Genomic DNA, 23,995 nt, shown 5'->3' with positions numbered 1-23,995 from the left:
GAAGGCTGACAGTCCTTTGGTGAAACAAAACTCACCTGGTGGGCTCTGGGGGCATCTTGGTGGGAGGAGGGACTTCTCCAGAGACTGAGACATTGGTGGGGGCCATTGTTCTGAGCTGGTCCAGGCTGCTGATACGGACACCAGTGGGGGCCATTGAGGTGCATCCCTTGGGCTGTTAGCCCAGGGGTCTGCCATGCCCACTAGAGCACAGATTTAATCCAGTTCAGCCAGGGCAGGCAACCTGCGCTAGGGACTGGCCCACCTAACAGCAAGCCCTCAGGCTACTTTTCAGGCTGCATTGACTGGGTGCCTTGATCCTCTACAGGCAGGCAAGGGTGTCTGCCTCTGTGGGGCAGGGCCTGTGTGAGGACCAGGTGAACTGTAGGGGGCATTGGTGGAGAGGTGGGGGCCTCTGCAGTGTGGTGTCAGGGTATGCTCCAGGGGGTTGAGAAGGGTGCATGGACCAGGACTGTGTTGACAGTATATGTGGCCCTGTGGGGGGTAAGGCTTCTCAGCAGCAGAAGACTTGTGCTTCACAAATAGCCATGAAAAGGACCAGCCCACCTTCCAAAGCCTGAAACAATTGAGTGCCCTCATGCCAAGGGCTAGTCCCACTCAGCTGCACTCCTAAGAGAACTGACAACAGCTTTGTTGGCCGGAGGCCTATCACAACTGTACGCCCCTGAGCCTAGCAACTAGCTACACTGGGTGCCAACCCAATTAAGAGGAAAACTGCAATAGAGAGTGCTGATAGACCTTGTAGCCAACAGTGCTGAGGCTTCCCAAACCAGACTTACAAACAGCTGGCCAGGGAAGGAAAGATTAGACTCCCTGGGTACCCGCAGTGGGAGCAAACCCTGCCACAGCAGAAGGACACAAGTAGCCCACAAAGGGGTCACTCCTGCTTCTTATGGACTGGTGACGAGAGGGAAGCATACTGCTGGGCCTCATAAGGCATCTCATACATAAGGCCACTTCTCCAAGATCAGGAGACTTAATCGACTCACCTACTACAAAGAAAATAGCACAGAGAAAGAGGCATAATGAGGAGGCAAAGGAATACTTTCCAAGCAAGGGAACAGGACAAAACCCCAGAAAAAGGACTAAGTGAAACAGAAACTAGCAAGCTATTTGACAAAGAGTTCAAACAAAATATCATGAGGATGCTCACAGACATGCGGAGAAGAATGGATGAACACAGTAAGCACATCAGCAAAGAACTGGAAGATATTAAAAAAAAACAATCAGAAATGAAGAATACAATACTTGAAATGAGAAATTCACTAGAGGCACTCAAGAGCAGAGTAGAGGAAGCAGCAGAATGGATCAGCAAGCTAGATGAAAGACTAGAGGAAATCACCCAAGCAGAACAGAAAAGAGAAAAAAGAATTAGACAGAATGAGAAGAGTGTAAGGGAACTCTGGGACAATGTCAAGCATGCTAACATTCAGATTATAGGGGTCCTAAAAGGAGAAGAGAGAGACAAAGGGGCAGAAAATTTATTTGTTGAAATAATAGAGGAAAATTTTCCTAACCTGAGGAAGGAAACAGACATCCAAGTTCAGGAAGCACAGAGAGCTCCAAACAAGATAAGCCCAAAGAGGCCCACACCAAGACATATTACAATCAAAATGTCCAAAATTAAAGACAAAGAGAGAATCCTAAAAGCAGCAAGAGAAAGGCCACAAGTGACATATAAAGGGAAGCCCATCAGGCTATCAGCGGACTTCTCAGTCGAGACCCTACAGGCGAGAAGAGAATGGCATGACATATTTAAAGTGCTAAAAGGAAAAAACCTACAGCCAAGAATACTCTATCCATCAAGGCTGTCATTCAGATTGGAAGGAGAGATAAAGAGCTTCTCAGACAAGCAAAAATTAAAGGAGTTTATCACCAAGAAACCAGTTCTACAATAAATGCTGAGAGGACTTATTTAAGTGAGAAAGCAATGACCACAAATAGAGATAAAAAAAAATTATCAAAAAAACCCCAAAACAACACCACCAAAAATCCAGGCAATAAAATCACTTGTAAGGTAAAAATATAGTAAAGGCATCAGATCAACTACCTGTGAAGATAATATGAAGGTTAAAAGACAAATGTACTAAAATCACCTATTTCAATGATAAGAGGGTAATGGATAGACACACACTAACCAAGAGACTATATATGATGTGCAAAACATATAATGTGGGAGGTGGAGAGTGAAAAAGTAGAGCTTTTAGAAAGAGGTCAAGCTAAAGAGTCTATCTACTCAATATAGACTGTTATGTGCATAGTATATTAAATAGGATCCTCATGGTAACCACAAATCAGAAACCTATAACAAGCAAGAAAAAAAGTAAGACAAAAGAAATCAAACATATTACTAAAGATAGCCATCAAACCACAAGGGAAGAGAGCAACAGAAAAAGAAAGGAACAGAGAAGAACTACTAAAACACCCAGAAAAAAAAGTGACAAAATGGCAATAAATACATATTTATCAACAACTACTTTAAATGTCAATGGACTAAATGCTCCAATCAAATGCCATAGGGTGGCCAACTGGATAAAAAAAAGACCCATGTATATGCTGCATACAAGAGACACTTCAGACCTACAGACACTCACAAACTGAAAGTGAAAGGATGGAAAAAGATATTCCATGCAAATGGCAAAGAAAAGAAAGTGGGGGCAGGAATACTTATATCAGACAAAATAGACTTTAAAACAAAAGCTGTAATAAGAGACAAAGATGGGCACTACATAATGATAAAGGGAACAATCCAACAAGAAATATAACACTTGTAAATATCTATGCACCCAACATAGGAGCACCTAAATATATAAAGTAATTATTAACAGATATAAGAGGAGAAATAGACAGTAACAGAATAATAGTAGGGGATTTTAACACTCCACTTACACTAATAGATAGATCATCCAAACAGAAGATCAACAAGGAAACACTGGCCGTAAAGGACACATTAGACCAGATGGACTTAGCAGATATATACAGAATATTCCATCCAAAAACCACAGAATACACATTCTTTTCAAATACCCGTGGAACATTCTCCAGGATAGATCACATGTTAGGCCACAAAACAAGTCTCAATAAGTTTAAGAAGACTGAAATAATACCATGCATCTTTTCTGACCACAAAGGTATGAAACTGGAAATCAACTATAGGAAGAAAACCAGAAAAGCCACAAAAACGTGGAGATTGAACAAAATGCTACTGAACAACGATTGGGTCAATGAAGAAATCAAAGAAGAAATAAAAAAATTCCTGGAGACAAATGAAAATGAAAACATGACATGCCAAAATCTGTGGGATACAGCAAAAGCGGTTCTACAAGGGAAGTTTATAGCAATTCAGGCCTACCTCAACAAAGAAGAAAAATCCCAAATAGACAATCTAAAAGTGCACCTAAAGGTACTGGAAAAAGAACAACAAACAAAGCCCAAAATCAGCAGAAGGAAGGAAATAATAAAAATCAGAGCAGAAATAAACGAAATAGAGACTAAAAATAACAATAGAAATAATTAATGAAACCAAGAGCTGGTTCTTTGAAAAGATAAACAAAATTGACAAACCCTTAGCTAGACTCACCAAGAAAAAAAAAGAGAGAAGGCTCAAATAAATAAAATCAGAAATGAAAGAGGAGAGATTACAATGGACACCTCAGAAATACAAAAGATAACAAGAGAATACTATGAAAAGCTATACGCCAACAAATTGGATAATCTAGAAGAAATGGATAAATTCTTAGAAACATACAACCTTCCAAAACTGGACCAAGAAGATGTAGAAAATTTGAATAGACCGATCACCAGTAAGGAGATTGAAACAGCAATCAAAAACCTCCCAAAAAATAAAAGTCCAGGGCCAGATGGCTTCCCTGGTGAATTCTACCAAACATTCAAAGAAGATTTAATACCTATCCTTCTCAAACTCTTCCAAAAAATTGAAGAGGAGGGGAGGATTCCTAACTCCTTCTACGAAGCCAACATCATCCTGATACCAAAACCAGATAAGGACAGCACAAAAAAAGAAAATTACAGGCCAATATCACTGATGAACATCGATGCAAAAATCCTCAACAAAATACTAAGAAATCAAATACAACAATACATTTAAAAGATCATATATCATGATCAAGTGGGTTTCATTCCAGGGATGCAGGGATGGTTCAACATCTGCAGATCTATCAAAGTGATACACCACATTAACAAAATGAAGAATAAAAATCACATGATCATCTCAATAGATGCAGAGAAAGCATTTGACAAGATACAACATCCATTTATGATAAAAACTCTAAATAAAATGGGTATAGAAGGAAAATACCTCAACATAATAAAGGCCATCTATGACAAACCCACAGCAAATATCATTCTCAATGGAGAAAAACTGAAAGCTATCCCTCTAAGAACAGAAACCAGACAAGGATGCCCACTGTCATCACTCTTATTTAACATAGTATTGGAAGTCCTAGCCAGAGCAATCAAACAAGAAAAAGAAATAAAAGGGATCCACGTTGGAAAAGAAGAATTGAAACTGTTACTCTTTGCAGATGACATGATTTTATATCTAGAAAACCCTAAAGATTCCACTAAAAACCTTTTAGAAATAATAAAGGAATACAGTCATGTCACATGATACAAAATCAATGTACAAAAATTGCTTGCGTTTCTATACACTAACAACGAAGTAGCAGAAAGAGAAATTAAGGATACAATCCCATTTACAATTGCAACAAAAAGAATAAAATACCTAGGAATAAACTTAACCAAAGAGGTGAAAGATCTGTACACCAAAAACTATAAAACATTGTTGAAAGAAATCAAAGAAGACACAAAGAAATGGAAAGATATTCCATGCTCTTGGAATTGGAAGAATTAACATCACTAAAATCTCCATACTTCCTAAAGCAATCTATAGATTCAAGGCAATCCCTGTCAAAGTTCCAACAACATCTTTTACAGAAATAGAACAAAGAATCCTAAAATTTATATGGAACAATAAAAGACCCCGAATAGCCAAAGGATTCCTGAGAAAAAATAACAAAGCTGGAGGTATCACACTCCCTGATTTCAAATTATACTACAAAGCCATAGTAACCAAAACAGTATGGTACTAGCACAAAAACAGACACACAGATCAATGTAACGGAATTGAGAGCCCAGAAGTAAACCCACACGTTTATGGACAGCTAACTTGGCTCCTTGGACAAGGGAGCCAAGAGCATGTGATGGAGAAAGGAGAGTCTCTTCAGTAAATGGTGTTGGGAAAACTGGACAGCCACATGGAAGAGAATGAAAGTAGACCATTCCCTTACACCATGCACAAAAATCAACTCAAAATGGATTAAAGACTTGAATGTAAGACCCAAAACCACGAGACTTCTAGAAGAAAATATAGGCAGTACGCTCTTTGACATCAGTCTGAGTAGCATATTTTCAAGTCCCATGTCTAACCAGGCAAGGGAAACAAAAGAAAAAATGAACAAATGGGACTACATCAAACTAAAAAGCTCCTGCACAGCAAAGGAAACTATCAGCAAAACGAAAAGACAACCTAACAATCGGGAGAAGATATTTGCAAACCATATATCAGATAAGGAGTTAATATCCAAAATATACAAAGAACCAATACAGCTCAACAACAAAAAAACCAACAATCCAATTAGAAAATGGACAAAAGATCTGAACAGAGATTTCTCCAAAGAAGATACAGGGATGGCCAACAGGCATATGAAAAGATGCTCAACATCATTAGCTATCTGGGAAATGCAAATCAAAACTACAATGAGGTATCACCTCACTCCGGTCAGAATGGCTATAATTAACAAGACAGGAAACAACAAATGTTGGAGAGGATGTGGAGAGAAGGGAACCGTTGTTCACTGCTGGTGGCAGTGCAAACTGGTGCAGCCACTATGGAAAGCAGTATGGAGTATCCTCAGAAAATTAAGAATAGATCTACTATATGATCCAGCTATTCCACTGCTGGGTATTTATCCAAAGAACTTGAAAACACAAAGGCATAAACATACTTACACCCCTATGTTCATTGCAGCATTATGCACAATAGCCAAGATATGGAAGCAACCTAGGCGCCCATGAAAGGACGAATGGATAAAGAAGATGTGGTATTTATACACAATGGACTACTACTCAGCCATAAGAAAAGATGAAATCTGGCCATTTGTGACAACATGGATGGACCTTGAGGGTATTATGCTGAGTGAAATAAGTCAGAGGGAGAAAGTCAGATACCACATGATTTCAATCGTAAGTAGAAGATAAAAACGACAAAAAAACACATAGCGTTGGAGATTGGATTGGTGGTTACTGTAGGGGTAGGTGGGAGGGAGGAGGGCAAAAGGAGTGATTAGGCACATGTGAGGGGATGGACTATATCTAGTTTTCGGGTGGTGAACATGATGTAATGTACACAGAATTCGAAATATGATGGACATCCAAAAATAAAAAGAATTAAAAAATAAATTTAAAAAAAATAAGAGCTACATTTTAAATGGACATTTAAACAAACTCTATTTTTATCCTTTGTTTCCTTGTTCTAGAACTTGAACAATAAACTAGTACGACCAACATCTTCATCCAAAATGACTCAATTTATTAAAATGTAGCATATGTATATTTTGTGACAATTGGTGTGACCCATATCAACCTGCTAAAAATATATATTCCTTCCTCAAATGTTTACTACTAGGAAAATGAAAACAAATTAGCCAATTCTCCAATGATAATTATATTTTTAAATAAAAAATAATTTACACTTTTATTATGAGCAGATTCATTAAAGAGAGGTAAAAGAAGTAAAATGTCACATTTTAGAATCACACTTTAGTATAAAGTTTTCGGTATAAAGTGGAAATGTTGGTCATATGCTTAACTATAATTGAGTGTTCTGTTTCATTTAGCACAAGTAGTTTTCTTATATGCAATATGATATTGGTGCTCTCTGAGGCATATACAGAGCTGATCATAACTCATAAGTATAATCATTAAGAAGTATTTATTTATCTTCAATTTGATTATAACCCTCTTTCTAACTAATACACAAAACAAGATGAAAAGATTAATGATTCCTAGGATTTTCCAAAAATCAGCTAAATGAACAGCCCCCAAATAAATAATAAATATGTATTGAAAAAACAAATTTTTAATGAAAAACTATTATGTTTTAACAACGAAGTGAATGCTTTTTCGTATTTTGTCTAATGAGTAAAGATATGATAGGATGATGCAAGAATTTCATGGAGTAAACAAAAAATTTATTAGTACTCTTCCACAATGTGAAAAGTAGCTTCCACCATCTCATAACTTATAAACTTATATTTTCAGTCCATACCTTTCTTATGAAACATCAGTTCTAGATTTAAGTTCCTGTCTTGCACAAAAGTTGCTCTTTCCCTAGTGCTCCCTATCACAAGAATTGGCACCATCATCCATGCAGTTTTCAAGACCCAAACCTGGAAAGAGGCATCCTTGATACCATCCTGTTCCTCATTCACCACAGACAATCAATAATCAAATACAGCAATTTTTAAAAACAAATTTTTTTCATATCTCTTCCTCTGATTTTTTTCACCTCTAATTCCACTTGCCAATTCTCAACCTATATCCTCTGCCCGAAAAGAGATGGAATGACTTCCTGATTTATCCCCCAAAAACCATCCTTATCCTTTCAGTCCACTCTTCACATAAGAGCCAAAGTGAATTTTTAAGGTGAAATTCTGATTATTTCACTGCCCCACTAGGATCCTTAGGGGGCTTCCCATTGTTTTTAGGATAAAATCTAGAATTGCAAAAATATTTACAGGGGTCAGCCTGCTCTCATGAGTCTCATCACATGCCACCTCACAGCTTTTGCCTTTATCACCAACTAAGGCCTTCTTTAATACAGCACTCTTATAAAGCCTCATCTCTCACTTGGAATCTTCGCATATGTTGTTCCCACTGTATGAAATACTCATTCCCCATCCTATGGGGCTCTGCTTAAATGTCATTTCTTCAGGGATACCCTCTCTGAATCCTCAGACTAAGTTAGATTGTCCTACAGTTTTCTCATTGCGTTTTTCTACATTTTCTTTGTAGCATACTTTAAATATTTCTCCTTTATTTTACTTTTTTTCTTAAAGTGCTCATCTGCCTTCTTGTTTGAATCCATGCTGACTATCACAGATGAGAAGACTTCAAAGCATGTTAACATAATGACGGATGGAAGGAAAAGAACTGAAGAACTAGTTTTTCTTAATGAGCACCTTGATGGAGACTTATAGACAAATTGTTATACTTTTCTGTTTAGACCTAAGCTTCAGCTTCAGATTTCAGCAAATTTCTCCAAAGGAAAAAGAATTTTGTCTTTCTTAGCCTCATGTGATCACCTAAAACTCTGCCAGGTTGCTTGTCACCCACTAGTGACAGTCCCCCAGGACCTCGTCCAGATTGTCAGCATCTAGCCCTCATCAAGAATTGACAAACACCTCTTTGCCTTCAAAAGCTTCTGCTCTCTCTGGAATTGGCCTCCCTCTAGTCCTCTGCCACTTTCTGCTTTTAAATATATAATTTTTATCATTTAACCCAGCATTTCTGGTTATCCTCTGGAGGAGCACTGGCCTGCTGCAAACTACTCCATCCTACCCCACTTCCCTGACTTTAATTATCACTTATTTGATAATGATTTCACAATTTATGTCTTTGGCTTTGACTTTTATTGTACTTTTAAAAAATTCAACTTTCTTGAATTTGTGGTATAATTACATGCTTTGGAAAACAAACAATATAAAAAACACACTGGAGAGACTTGCTTGCATAAACCCCTGCCCTCATCTACCCCCATTTCTACTCCACCTCTTTAGGTTACTGTTTTAATTACTTTCTTGTTTATACCTCCAGTGTTTCTTTATGCAAATACAAATAACTATAAATGCATATCTATAGATATAGATATAGATATAGATATAGATATAGATATATAGGGAATATATATATATATTCCCTTCTTTCTTCATAGGAAGTAGCATACTGTATTCACTGTTCTGTACCTGATTTTTTCCTGTAACAGTACATCTTTAAGATCATTTCCTATATGAACATAGAGCTCCTCCCTATTCATTTTTTTAGTTGCATTATATTTTATTGTGCAGAAATGTAATTATTTATTCAACCTGTCTGTTGCTTCTTTACACTTAGTTTTATCCCAGTGATTTTGTTATATATATAACAAAATATATGTATTTTATATATATAATATATGTATATTATATATGTATATATGTATACATATATTATATATGTTTAATATATATTATACATATATAAAATAAAACAAGTAGCAAAATAATAGAGGGAAAATAATGAAAACAAATAACTTGATCAATTCAAAATAGTAAAGAAAGAAACTAAAAGAACTAGTAGGAAACATTTTAAGACAAACACTAAGATGATAGATGAGAACCCAAACATATTAGGAATTCTTTTTAACTTAGTAGTCTATCTACTCCAATTGAAAAACTAAATTGTTAGACTGGATTTTCTTTTTAAAAGTCGGCTATACACTGATACTAGACATACCTTAAATATATTGTCAGAGAAAGGTTGAAAGTAAAAGGATGGAAAATGTGTACTGTGCAAATGCTAATAAAAATATAGCTGATGAAGCAATATTAAAGTCAGAAAAAGCAACTCTAAGACGAAAAGTTACAAGAGATAAAGAGGAACATTTCATAAGGATAAAGGGATCAATAAAGCAGGAAGTTGTAGCAAGTCTAAATTTGTTTTCAACTAATAAAGACTTAAAATATATATAGCAAAAATGATAGGAAAAAAAGAATAGGCAAATCCACCTTAATAAACAAAGACTTTAAATCATTTGCAAATCTAAAGAAAGAAAGCCATAAAAAGGAAAGGAGAGAAACCATAAAAATACGTTCTCTGAAACAGTGTACTTAATCTAAAAATAAAACTATAACAAGAAAATTTCCAAATGTTTAGAAATTAAACTATACACTTCCAAGTGACACATGGTCCAAATAAAAAAAGACATTGAAAGGCATATTTAAGTTGAAAGAATGAGAAAAAATATATATCAAGATTTTGGGGATGCAGCTAAATTCATACTTGGATAGAAAAGGTATATATACCAATGTAGGATATATGTAAATAAAATAAAAATACTATAAACATAAAAGTAAAATGATGGAAATTATAAAGATAAAAGCAAAAAGACTTATTAGTCCCATACTCATACACACACACAAAGACATTCCATCTTTAATTCAAAACCTTCTCAAAGAAATTTCCAGGCCCAAGTGACATCACAAGTGCTTTCCTCCAAAGACTTAATTTAAAAAATAACACCACATCATCATAAAATAGTCCAAATATTAGGAAAAGAGGAATTACTTCCCAGCTCATTTATGAGGCCAGAATATCATCAATGTCAAAACCTAATAAGCACATTAATAAAAAGGGGAAACTAAAAGGCAACCTTATTCGTGGATAGAGATGCAAAAATTCTAAACAAAGTATCAACAAAACAAATCAAGCTACTGACAAATCCAATTTAGTCCTATAATAAAGTAGAAATATCATATTGTGATCTCCTCAATAGATACAGCAAATGCATTTGATAAATTTCAAAAATTATTAGTTAAAAAAGTTTTAGTGAACTAAGAATGGAAACAAACTGGTTTCTTCTGATAGATGGTATCAATACCACACTTAACGGTGAAATTTACAGCAAATTTCATGCCTAACAATGAAATATCAAGAGTCTTCATCCTGATGAGCATAAGAAACAAGGATAGAACTATCATTACTTCTATGCACATTGTACAGGATAGCTTAAGCAGTGCAAGAGAAAAGAGGTATAAAGGCTGGAAAAGAATAAAAATCATTGTTTGTAGATCATGATTATGTACATAAAAATCTGAAATCATCTACCAACTAACTATCAGAAATTAATACAAGCACAGTCACAGAATATGAGGTCAAAGCACAAGAATAAATTACATTTCTTCATACCAGCAATAAACAACTATATCATACTATGCTATACTAAACATCAAAAACAGCAAGTACCTTGGAACAAACCTAATGAAGGAGGTATAAGACTTCCACCCTGAAAATGAAAATTATCAAACATTATTGGGAGAAATAAATAAAGATTTTATTAAACAAAAGAAGTGACTGATTGATAGACCTAGTGTGGTAAATATAGCAATTCTCCGAACTGGATTCAAAGGCATTCCAATCGAAATCTCAGCATGTTTTTTATTGACATTGACTAGGTCATTTTAATCACCTGGAAATACAAAGGGCCAAGAATGGCCAAGATAATCTTCAAGACAGATTTACAACAAAGACTGATATAAATATTCACAATAAATATACAGCAATTAAGACAGTGTAATATTGGTGCCGGGATGCACAAATAAACCAATGGAACAGAATAAAGAGCAGAAATAGACCCACATACATAGAGTCTGTTGGTACACTGCTGTGGGGAAAGGATAACCTTGGAAAAAAATGGCATTGGTCAATTAGTATGCATATAAAAAAGAATAAACCTGGATCTCTACTTTGTACAAAAAAATCATTTCCAGCTGAATTGTTTACTTTATAATCTTTTATTAAAATAACATAGGAAATGTCCTCATGATTTTGATTAAGCAAAGAATTCTTAAACAGGACATTAAAATTAAAAATTTGTTTCACTCAAAAGATGCCATTATCAGAGGGAAAAGGCAAGCCACAGAGTTGAATAATATATTTGTCATGAATATATATGACAAATGACCCCCCAATTGGACTATGTATAAAGAATATATAAAGAACTCCTGCAAATCAATAATAAAAAGACAACCCAACAGACATTACAACCAAGTGTAAAAATAGACAAAAGGACAGAACAGACATTTGACAAAATTGCATATTAATGTGGTTAATAAATAAATGAAAATATGCTCAATAACATCAGTCTTCTGAATAAGGAAGTTCATAATAACATCAACACACACACATCAAAATTGCTTGAGTTTAAAAGCAATTTAAAATAGACTGCTAGAAGAACAATGAATTCATACAAATACTTTTTAAATTTATAAAAAGCTTAACATATATATACCCTATGACCCAGCAATTCTGCTGTTTATATAGGTACTCAACAGAAATAAATTCATATATTCCCCCAAAAGATAAGAACAAGAATGTTCAGAGAAACAATAGTCATAATAACCCTAAACTGGAAACATTAACTGTAGAACAAAGGAACAAATTTTAGTATATTCATACAATGAACTACTACAAAACTACGCTGTACAATATGGTGACCATTAGCCATATGTGCCTACTTAAATTTAAATCAATTAATGCTAAGTAAAATTAAAAGTTCAGTGTCTCATTCACACTAACTGCATTTCAAATGCTCAATAGGCATCTGTGGTTAGAGGCTACCATACTGGACAGCAGAGATGCAGGTAATTTCCATCATTTTAGAAAATCCGATTGGATTACTATAGAGCAATCAAAATAAATTTACGTTATACGCACCCATACGAATGACTATTATAAGCACATTGTTGAATAATATAATGCAGACACAAAGGACTATGTGCTGTATCCTCCTGAGGGTACATACATTTCAAACACAGAACAAATTAACCTATTCATTATAGAAATCAGGATAGCAGTAATCTTTAGGGATGAGAGGTTAGAGACAAGGATTTGGGGAAGGGGCTTCTGGAATACTTGTATTTGTCAATTTCTTGAACTGGATTGTGGTTACATAGGTGTGTTCACTTTGTAAAAATCCATCAGTCTGTATACTTGCGATTTGGGTACTCTCCTGAATATATATTATGCTTCAATAAAATGTCTGTAAAAATGATATCCCGTGACTCTCCATTATTATCCAGCCAGCAAGCTTACCCTTCTTTTGATCTCTACCCTGTTTTCCTCTCTCATTTTTGTTAGTTGTGTAATTTCTACTTAATCAAAGCATATTACATTTCATTCTATTTTGCCACCTTTATGCTCAGCTTAGTTCTAGCATAAATTAATTATATTGTTACACATATTAAATATAAGTTGTTAAATTTGTTTAGTTTAACATATTCAATGCTCACCACCAGATCTTTTATCAAAGTCTCCCCAGTCATATCTTGGTTGGTTATAACTTGCCTTGCTGTGGATTCTTAAGGAGTATCTCATAACAACATTTCTTGGGTTCTTCCATATCAAAACTGTTTATAATTTTAGGGCAGTCTGTTGATGATGAATTAATGAGCTCATTTCTTTCCTTGAGGATCTTTCAAGTGTTTCTCCAGTCTTCTTGAGGTGAGGGTTGCTGCTGAGAAATCTGATGCCAAACATTTTTGCTTTCTCTTTTTTTTAGATGACAAAAGGATTATTTCTTCACCTTTGCATTCAATAATTTTACTACAGTATATCTCAATGTTGACTGTTCTGGGTCAATTTCCCTAGATACTTGATATGCCATTTCAATATGGAAATTCAAATCTTATTTTATTTCAGTATTTATTCATTATTTATCATTATTGCTTATTATTTCAGTATTTATTAAATATCATTTCAGTAAAGTTTAATTTAACTATAGATTTAAACATTTACTATTTGTACTAGTTTTCTCCTTTGGGGACTCCAGTTATGTGTACGTTGGATCTCCTTTTCTTATCTTCTACATTTGCCTCTTTTCTCTAATACTTTTGTTCTTATTTTTATTTTATATTCTCCATTTCTATTTCCTTTTGTTTGTTTGTTTCCTATGCCCCACACATGCTTTCTGTGTTGTCTTTACTTCCTTATGTGCTTTATAATTTAGTTCTCATTTCTAAAGTTTTTCCCTTTTCTTTCTTTCCTAAGTTGTCTCTGTTTTCATTCCATAGGCTCCTTCCTCTAGCTGTTCTTCTCTTGTTTTGTAGCCATGATTGACTGTTTAATTTTTGTAGTTTAAACTTACATATAGTTACATTTATTTTTTATCTGATTTGTGGTTTCATTTTTCTAGTGAGTTTTCATTGTCTGTAGTAAAGTAATGCTTAACAATTTCCATTTCTTTCACTATAATTATTTTGAATGTAGGAAGAACCTTCTCCTTTTCTACTTACTCCTACTTGAATGAGATGGGTTTTCTTAAACTACAGGCAGAAATAGTGCGGGGATGGAACATGGACCAGGGCTTCCAAGCTTCAAAACTGAAGAGTTATCTCCTCTGTTGATAGAGGAGAAGATTTAAATATATTTCCTATGTATGATTATACATTCTCTGCTTCTCCAAATTTGACCTGCTTCAAAAGAACTTCTACTGCCAGCCCTGGGCTTCTGAGATCCCTTCACATTCCTTGCCTTCCTAGGTTATATATTCATTTATGGAAAGTATATTTTGCAGCACTTTTTGAGATCTGTCATGTCTGGACATCCTCGGCATTTTCCAAGCCTTTTCTCTCATTCTTTCCAGAAAGACTCTGCCTTGACTTGTCTACCTAGATCCTGCTCCCAGAACTTCCGCCTTAGGGTGGGGCCCTCTCTGTCTGAGCAGAAATATATGCTACAGGTATCTGAGATCTGTCAATACTGAGACACTCTCCACATTTCCTGTTATTCTTTGTAACATCTTTGTGAATCTACAAGCTGGCTTCCAGTTATGCTACAATTTTGGCAATACTTAAATGCAATTTCAGCTTGGTCATTTTTTATCTATCTCATAATTGTACTGAAACAATAGTATATGCATGCACGTGTGTGCATGCATGTGTGTTTTATTCTCCTTATTGCTCTGAATAATTACCAGGAGAAGTGAGAAGATTCAGAACTAAACTTGTGGAAAATTACTATCATCATCTTTCTCATCTCACTGCTGGGAATATTTCCTTGGATGTTTCACGTGAATTTTAAATAAGGCACGTTCAACATTGTACTGATTATCTTCAATCTGTGCTTTCTCTCCTTGAATTTCTTATCTCAGTTAATGGATTATCATTCATATAGTTCCCCAGATTGGAAATCTGGACATAGTCTTAAATTTCTCCATATTTTGTATCAGGAATATCAAATTAATAACTTTGCCATTTTACCCAAACTATTTCTCAAATATATTCTATTATCTCTCTCTCTTAACAGAGATAAATTCCAAAATGTGGTCTTCTAAATACTTTCCTTTTTCTCCAGTTTTCTACCCTCAGCTTCATCCTCCACACTATCTTCAAAGAACTCTGTCGAAAACACATATTTGATCACTTTTACTTCTGAGGTTTACTGTTATCAATGGCTTCCACGTATACACAGGATAACACCATTCACGTTAACATCGCAAAGAAAGCATCCGATGATCAGGCCCTTACTAAGCTGAAATCTCCTTGTCCCATTCACCATCACGCTACTCTAGGCATAGCAAACTTCTTGCTAAGATATTTCACACATTTTTGACTACTTTCACTCCTCACTTTTCCTGTTAAGAATTTGTCCCCACTCTGCTTGCATTATGAGAAATCACTTATCTTCGCGACTCAGTTCAAGTGCCACTCCTTCTACAGAATTTCTAACTCATCCTAGATAAAAATGACCATTTTCTCCACTTTGTTCCTGGATCAGTCTGTATAAGCTTTAATCAAAGCACCTCTAAGTATTCACTGCACTTATTTTTATATGTTTTTCTCCCCCTCTCAAACTCTAAGCAACTTGAAGGCAAAGTCCATATCTCATTGGTCCTTGTTTCAGTGCCAGACACGGATAAGTGAATAAAAAAGCTGCTTCACTGTATTTATATGTCCCAGGTTTCTCTCCCACCTAAATTGCAAGTTCACTGAAGGTAAAGACCACATGTCCCAAATTCAGATTTCTTTCTTTTTGCATATATTTATTCATGTTTTCTAGTCTGCTTTCCTATGGGACAGCAAATTGCTCTTCATGACTTAAAGGTTTATGTTAGTCTCTTAAAAAGAAGAATTTGAAGATGACCAATTATTCTGCTACCATGATAAAAATAAATACTAACTATATTTCACACATTCAGGAAGAACAAATGAATAACAAATGTTGGTTTAATTTAAAATAACAATAAATTTATGGACTGAAATTCTAAAATTCTAAAAGCTATTATGTTCTTTTGTTATTGACACTGCTGTTTTCTCATGGTCAAATTGCCTAATATAGAAGTAAATAATCAATAAATACCCATACCCAATGAATCAACATTATAATTGCATCTATGTTAATAATTAAGAATTTTCCTATAATTATGAATTTTCCATGTGTTAAATAAGAAATAAACTTAATTTTAAATTACACTTAAATTAAATGTGTATCTATACACTTATGCAGATAAATTAGGTAAAATAGAGAATTAAACATATACATGAATTTTGGCAATGTAACAATTTTCATATATATGAATTTTCCAAGTATTAAATTTAATTAATTGCTTAATTAATTAAAACTAAATGTGATATCTACACACTTATGCAAACAAATTAGTTAAAAAAAGGAAATAAGCATGTGTAGGAATTTTGACAATGTAACAATTTCCCTGCTAGCAGTTGCTACCTTGAAGGAAAAGAGTAAATCATTTACTACAATATTCTAAAATCTTCCTAAAATTGCCTTTCTGTATTAAATGAATATGATTTTGTATAATGTATACATACCGAACGATGGCCAGGATGTTTGGTACACCAGAAAAAGCAGCAAATACAATTGTAGAAAAGACAAAAACAATGAACAAAGGTAATTTATAGCACTTTGCATCACATGTCCCACGTCTAGCATCAATAAAATCACCTTGACCGTCTGAGGTTGTTAATCCTTCGTTAATGCAAGAACAATTATAGTATGCCTGTGAAAATAAATATAGGAAACAATCTTTTAGAAATATAGTCACAAAGCAAAAACTCTTTTATTGTAAAATAAAAATTAAATCAACAACTGCAGGGAGACTAGCCAGTTCTGTTAGTAAATATCATTACATTAAATCTGCCACTCATTATTTAGAAATGAAACATTACTGATAAGTCCAAGGTATTTTACCTAACAAAGAATCATATGGGGGTGTGTGTGTAATTACAGTTACTTACCATAAATTCTACTGATTTAAGAAATTTCACCAGAAATATTTACATTCAATTCCACAAATGACTGTTGGAGGGCTATATGAATTGAGGGCAATTAAGGAAAATGTAACCAATAAAATGGACGATTGTGGAAGGTTTTAGAACCATACTGAAAAGATAGGACTTTATTTTGTATGTAATGATGACAGGGCTGTTATGTATGTTATCTATGAGGCAGAGTGGGCACAGTGCCTAGGGCCCACAATACGTTCAGGGCCACATAAAAATGTTTTAATTTTATTGTCTTTTAAAATCAAAGAAAAAAATAAATATAATGAATCAAGCCTGGATCATATTTGTCTTCCTAACAATATAGCTGTACATTAAATCTCTCTCTTTTTTTTTTTCAGTGAAAGAAGGGGCTTACAAAGTCAAAAGTGTCTAGAGCAAAGAAAGTCATAATGTAGGCCTGCATGGGAACCAATGAAAATTTTGGGTGGTTGTTGTAGGGTTGATAATTCAAGGAAGATGAATAAGTGATATTTTCTAAGAAGAACTAAACAGAGTTTAGAGATACTGAGGCCAGTTAAAAATTTATTAATCTATTGAAAAGACTCTAAATTAAAAAGTCTACAGCCATACCACCCTGAATGCACTGATCTCATCTAAATTAAAAAATAACAGTAATAAATTCAACAGAAATATTGAATTAGGTTATTAGTGAAGGAATCAGAGGAAATAAAGATGGCTTGAATCTGAGTGATTCAGAAAATGATGATCCAAAAATCATGTTGGATTGCTTTTTTCCCATCTTTCTGATTTTCTGCTAGGACTCTTCATTATCTTAACCCAGTCAGAAGTCGGAGGGCAAAGGAGCTCTCAAGCTATAGTTTAGTCTCCTAGAACAATGAGGAGGAAAGAGAAAAGTAAATCTGAAGGTCAGATAAAAGATATCAAGCACAATAAATAGTTGCAGGCCATAGAACCTAAGATGACTAAGGAGAAAAGTGAAAATATGAAGGTTTAGTGAGCAGACGGTAGAATCACAAGATATTAGACTCTGGCAGGGTGGAAGAACTGTGGAGTTATATCCAAAGAGATATAACCAAAATTCCAAAAGTCATATTAACATGAAATAGTAACATCTTTTCAATTCAAATAATAAAAAATTAAGGTAGATCTAAATCCACCATATCAATAATTACAGTATATGTCAGTAATCTAAAAACTCCAATTAAAAGACAGAGATTAACAGAATTGAAGATAAAGCAAAATCATATTATACACTGGCTATAGGAGATACTTTAAACATAAAGACACAAACAGAAAATAAAATGGGAAGTAAATACACCAGGGAAACAGCCAGCAAGAGAAAGCTAGAGTGACTAGTTAATGTATAAAATCAACTTTAAGACAAAGAGTATTACCAGAGATGGAAAGAGACATTTTACAAAGATAAAAGAAACAATTCATCAAAAAGATATGACAATTATCAATGTGTATGCACATAATAAGAGAGCTTTAAAATGCATGAAGCCAAAATAAAGAGAGAAATAGACTGTTGTATAATTATATTACGAGACATTTTTCAGATACAGTGTTCAGGATTTAATAGAACATTATAAGATTTGCAGAATGACAAGAATAATTGGCTTAAAATTAAGAGAAGAACAAATATAAATAGACTCACAGGTGATCCAGATAGTAGACTTAATGGCAAAAACTTTAAAATAGGTAAGATTAATATTTTCCAGGAAATAGAGGAGAAAATGGCTAAAATATCTTAAATGATGTGGAATTTCACCAGGGATTTGGATTCTATAAAAATATAACTGAAAATATAGTTAGAACTGAAAAATACAATGAGTAAACCGAGAACCTCAGTTAATGGGTTTAATAGCAGAGTAAACACTGCAGAGTATAGAATTAGTAACTGGAAAACAGGTCAATAGAAAATATCTATATTTAAATAAACAAATGAAAGGAGATGGAAAATACAGAAAAGAGCAAAAGAGAATGGGACAGATCTATTTGTAGTCTGTGTTAGGCAGAATTCTAAGATGACACCTAAGATTCCCACCCGCCTACTATATGAAGCTTGTATAATCCCTAGGACTGTGAATTGATGGATTTTACTCCCCTTAGTAAATTACATGGTATGACATAGTTGATTTAAGAAAGTGAGGGTAAAGCTCACCTAATTAGGTGAGCATTGAAAGGTACTGGACTTTTCCTGAATTCAGAGATTCAAAGCATGTTACATAAGGGAGATTCTCTGTTGCTAACCATGAAGATGGAGTGAGTCATGTGGCAAAGAATGGAGATGGCCTCTAAGATCTAAAATTGGCCCTCAGCAGACAGTTAGCAAGGAAACAAGGGCCTCATTTTTTATAGCCCAACAGAACTGAATTTGGCCAGTAACCTGAATGAGCTTGGAAGCAGATTATTTCCCAGAGCCTCCAGAAAGGAATGCAGTTCAACCAACACCCTGATTTCAGCTTATGAGACTCTTGAGCAGAGGACCCAGTCATGTTGCATCTGGACTTCTGACCTTAGAACTGTGAGCTAATAAATGGGTATTATTTAAAGACCCCAAGGCTATGGTAATTTGTTATGTAGCAATAGTAAACTAATACATGGTCTCCCCCCGCCCAAAAAGAGAAGAGAGTGAGGAAGAAATAATAGCTGAGAATTTCCCAACTGATAGACATACATTCACAGACTAAAGATGTTCTGTGAAACCCAAGCAAAATAAATATAATGAAAACCACATGTAAGGTGGAATCACTGCCAATATAGAATTCCACACCCAGTGAAAACAGGTTGTTTCAAAAATGAAGGTGAAATATGGTTCTTCAGGAGGAAATAAAATAATCTCATATGAAAGCATGGAAATGCAAGAAAATGGGTAAATATAATTGCATACTGACTGTACAAAACAACAATAATAGTTTGTGTCATTTAAAATGTATTAAGAAATAAAATACATGACAAAAATAACACAAAGGTGCGAGATGAGTAAATGAAGTTAAAATATTCTAAGGATGTTTCAACTGAAAGACACCCTAAAGCCTGGCTTCTTGAAATCCTCAATGCTTTGGATGAGATTGACTTTCCCCTCTAGAGATCATTAGAATAAGGCTCCTGTTGGACTAGAGCAGCCTCTGGAAGAAGCCCCCTGCTCTGCTATTTTATGATGAAAGCTCTATCAGCTGCTGAAAAGAACTAGTCCCAATGAGAAGATCATGAAGAAAAGCCCAAGATTGCTTTCATATCTATAAGAGGAAATTTGAAGATCTTCGGCAGCATGAATAAGAAGACTACCTGTGGGTCTCAAAGAGGGAAAACCGTCCAGGAATATTATCAATATGAAGAGCAGACAGTTATCTATTTTCAGTTTTAGTAAAGCTGTGATTTTCTATAGAAACTAAGAAATCTTCAGAGGTGTAGTATTTCCTACCACTCCTCTTGCAAACTTTTGCAAAAGTATAACTGAAAGGCATCCAACTCTAACTCGTTCTTACCCTAATCACATTTTGAATATGAATATTTAATCAGAATTATTTCAAAGTTAACATATTTTCATTGAAAAAATATTTTCCAGAGGGAATTCCATTAACACCATTTAGATACATCATCATTGTTTATATACACTGTTTTTCATATAATTTTCATTTTGTTAGTTATTTTTATAGGTATCAATTCTTTTCCATTTGAAATGAATGCATATTTTATCCATTAGTCAGTTCCATCCATATCAAACTGTACTAATAATAGCTTCTGCTATTGTCAGTTTTCCTTCAGAGCCATTATTTCTATCAAAACTAACTGTCTTGGATAACTTCTAACAGATCTAATTTTTGTCAAAAATATTTTATTCTTTCAATTTTGATTCTGTATCAAATGTTATTACACAGTTTGATTGACTATTTTATAGATTATTCATATCACTGTTATTCATTACGAATTAATTATTCCTTAGAGAAATGCAAGGAAATTACAAAGATTTTTATGAAATAGAAACAAAATCCCTAAAAGGATTCCCCAGAAAAAGAAAGAGGCTTTGAAGCTATATACTGGATGGGCTTCTTAGCTCTTGAATACCCCATGGGATCAAAACACCGAGGTCAAAGAGTTCTGTTTTATACTGTGGTGACAACATGAGCATTTAAAAAATCATTTACTCATTTCAAACTAAAATGGAGGAGAGGAAGTAAGCAGGAATATAAAGTAAGATTTTCCATAAGTTAACAAATTGTTGAAGATGGGTAATTGACATATAGCAGTTCATTATATTTTCCTATTACATTTAAAGCTTTCCACAGGAATATATTTTAAAGATTTTAAAAGTCATTTTAAATATATAATGTAACATTTAAGAAGAAGGATTTCCTTTAGGGTGTGTAACCTTTTTATATTAACATTCAATAAAAAACTGAAGACACATTATTAAATCGTAAGCCAGTGAAAACATGACTATGAGGAACGAAAGCTGGTCAGGTATGCGAATATCTTGTAATGAAAAGATCTGTGTGTAACAGTGAAGGGACTATTAGTATGTAAGTGAATAACTAATAAAGGACTTTCTTGCCTACTAGGGGACGTGGTGCATATAATGCCTATGGGTCAGGCAATAAACCTCTTGGTTGCTCTCTCTCTCACAAAGACTAACCAGAGAGGGGAGGAAAAAAAAAAGAATTTTTAAAGCCTCGATCCTTGCTTCTGTGCCACTTAAAAGGGAGAAGTTGAAATTACAGTCCATTATTTAGCTAAATGCTCAATTAGGTAACTTTGAATATAAGAAAATTACCCTGGAGTCAAACAAGTAGCAGAGTGGTCAACTGCTCTGCATGATAAAATAAGAAAATTTGTCTGGAGGTTGGTAGGAAGCCCAGGGAAATAAGAAATACTGAGAGTAATGGCCCCAAAGATAAGCAAACAGGGGAATTTTAAAATGAGTCCTGACTCATGTAAACGTCAAAGGATCAACAGGGATAATGTATATTCAATTTTAAGTCATTTGTATTGCTGCCATATAAACCTTCTCTAACTCTCTTACCTTTCTGGAAAGTCTGATATGTTTAAAAGGCCTTGTGTGTATGGTGATCTCTGGCACACAATAAAGGGACTGATTTCCACATCTGAGTTAATGTGAGGTAGAAACAGAGAGAGAGCTAGAGGGAACAGCACAGATATTTTGAATTCCTCAGAAGGAAAAACTGAGGGAACAGTGACCACAAGGATAATATTTGTCAACCCATTGGAGAAGGAAAGATTGTGGTTCAACATTTTGGTGGATTGGGGGCTGCAGATAGGTAGGACAGAACTAAGATAAACTACATAGGTGGAAGACAAAATATGCTCTTAGACTGCTGCTTTCAGCCGTGCTACAGCAAGAGCTAGATGATAGTCACCTACTGCTTTAAAACCATAAAACTGAAATGATGTAACAGACGGAGGCATGTTTTAATGTAGGAGTATATTTTCCACTCCCAATTCCCGTAAGCCCCTTGTATTGTGGCCATGTAAAGCAAATATTCTTTTCTTCTTTTTAAAGTTTTCCTTAAAAGGGAAAATAAGGCGGGAAATAGCTTTTATAGAGAGCTAGGAGTAAAATGTAAACACCATCCAGGAGTTGAACATTTTACCGGAAAGGAAGAAGTAAAATAAAAAACAATTACCTTCTGATTGCCTAGTGCTTTAAAATTTGTACAGCCTGCAAAGCAAGGAGAAAAATAGCCAATATCATCTCTTCCACATATAGCAGAATAAACTGTAGATGAGCAACCACAATGAGAATTGCAAGGAGCTGTCAGGTTTCCCAACTGCCCTGTTCTGTAAAAAAAAGAGATGGGATGTAACTATGATACCACTGTATTATACTTATTAATGTATATGTCGAGATGTCAGTGAGATCAATGATTATTGAAATAATTTCTTTTGTAACAGCTTTATTAAAGTTTAACTGATATACAATAAATTGTACATATTTAAAGTGTACAATTTGAAATTTTTTGTTATATGTATGCACTTGTGAAACCACCACCACAATCACGTTAACAAACATAACCATCACTCCAAAAAGTCTTCTTGTGTCCCTTTGTAATTCCTCCACCCCCTGGCATCTGCTGCTCTACTTTCTGTCACTATTCATTTGTCTGAATTTCATCACATTTTATGAAATGGAATCATACAGTACGTGTACTTTCTTTTTCTGGCTTCTTTCATGCAGCTGGTCTTTATATGGTCTTTGTATGGTCATATGCTTCTACGTCTCTTGGGGAAATATTAAGGAGTAGAATGTTTGGATCAGATGGTAGGTATTCATTTAACATTTTAAGAAACTGTCAAACAGGTTTCCAAAGCGGTTGTGCTATTTTTCATTCCCACCAGCAGTGTATAAGAGTTTCAGTTGCTTTCTACACTTCATATGGTAAGTCTTTTAACTTTAGACATTCTAACAGCAATATAGTAGTTTCATATTTGGGTTTTTAATACGCATTTCCATAATGACAAATGATGGGGATTTTTCCATGTGCTTATTTTCCATCTGTATATATTCTTCTGTTAAATATCTGTTCAAATCTTTTGTCCATTTTTTGTGGATTGTTTGCTTTCTTATTAGTAAGCATTGAGAGTTCTTTCTATATTCTGGAAACAAGTCCTTTGTTAGATATGATTTTCAAATATCTTCTCAGAGTCTATAACTCATTTTTTCATTCCCTTAACAGGATCTTTCAAAGAGCAGAGGTTTGTATTTTGATGAAGTCCAATTTATCAATATATTTCTCTATAGATCATGTGTTGGAGTCATGTCTTAAGAAATCTCTGCAGAACCCAAATTCACAAAAATTTTTATTATAGTCTTGGAATTTTATATTTAACTAAAGATAAAATATAATACTTTTATA

At 34.4% G+C, this 23,995-nt stretch overlaps 1 protein-coding gene across 1 annotated transcript in view; it reads right to left on the bottom strand.

Moving 5' to 3' along the window:
• Positions 1 to 23,995, bottom strand: part of SLCO6A1 (solute carrier organic anion transporter family member 6A1) — a 99,078-nt gene that overhangs the window by 9,709 nt on the left and 65,374 nt on the right. Inside the window, exons 9-10 of the mRNA XM_070571366.1 lie at positions 22,766 to 22,919; positions 16,683 to 16,870 (exon numbers count right to left, since the gene is read on the bottom strand). Coding sequence (XP_070427467.1) covers positions 16,683 to 16,870; positions 22,766 to 22,919 — 342 coding nt within the window. The remainder of the gene's footprint in view (positions 1 to 16,682; positions 16,871 to 22,765; positions 22,920 to 23,995) is intronic.

Source organism: Equus przewalskii, chromosome 13 (genome assembly GCF_037783145.1).
Source record: "Equus przewalskii isolate Varuska chromosome 13, EquPr2, whole genome shotgun sequence".
Classification (NCBI taxonomy): domain Eukaryota; kingdom Metazoa; phylum Chordata; class Mammalia; order Perissodactyla; family Equidae; genus Equus; species Equus przewalskii.
This window is presented reverse-complemented; position numbering and strand designations above follow the sequence as displayed.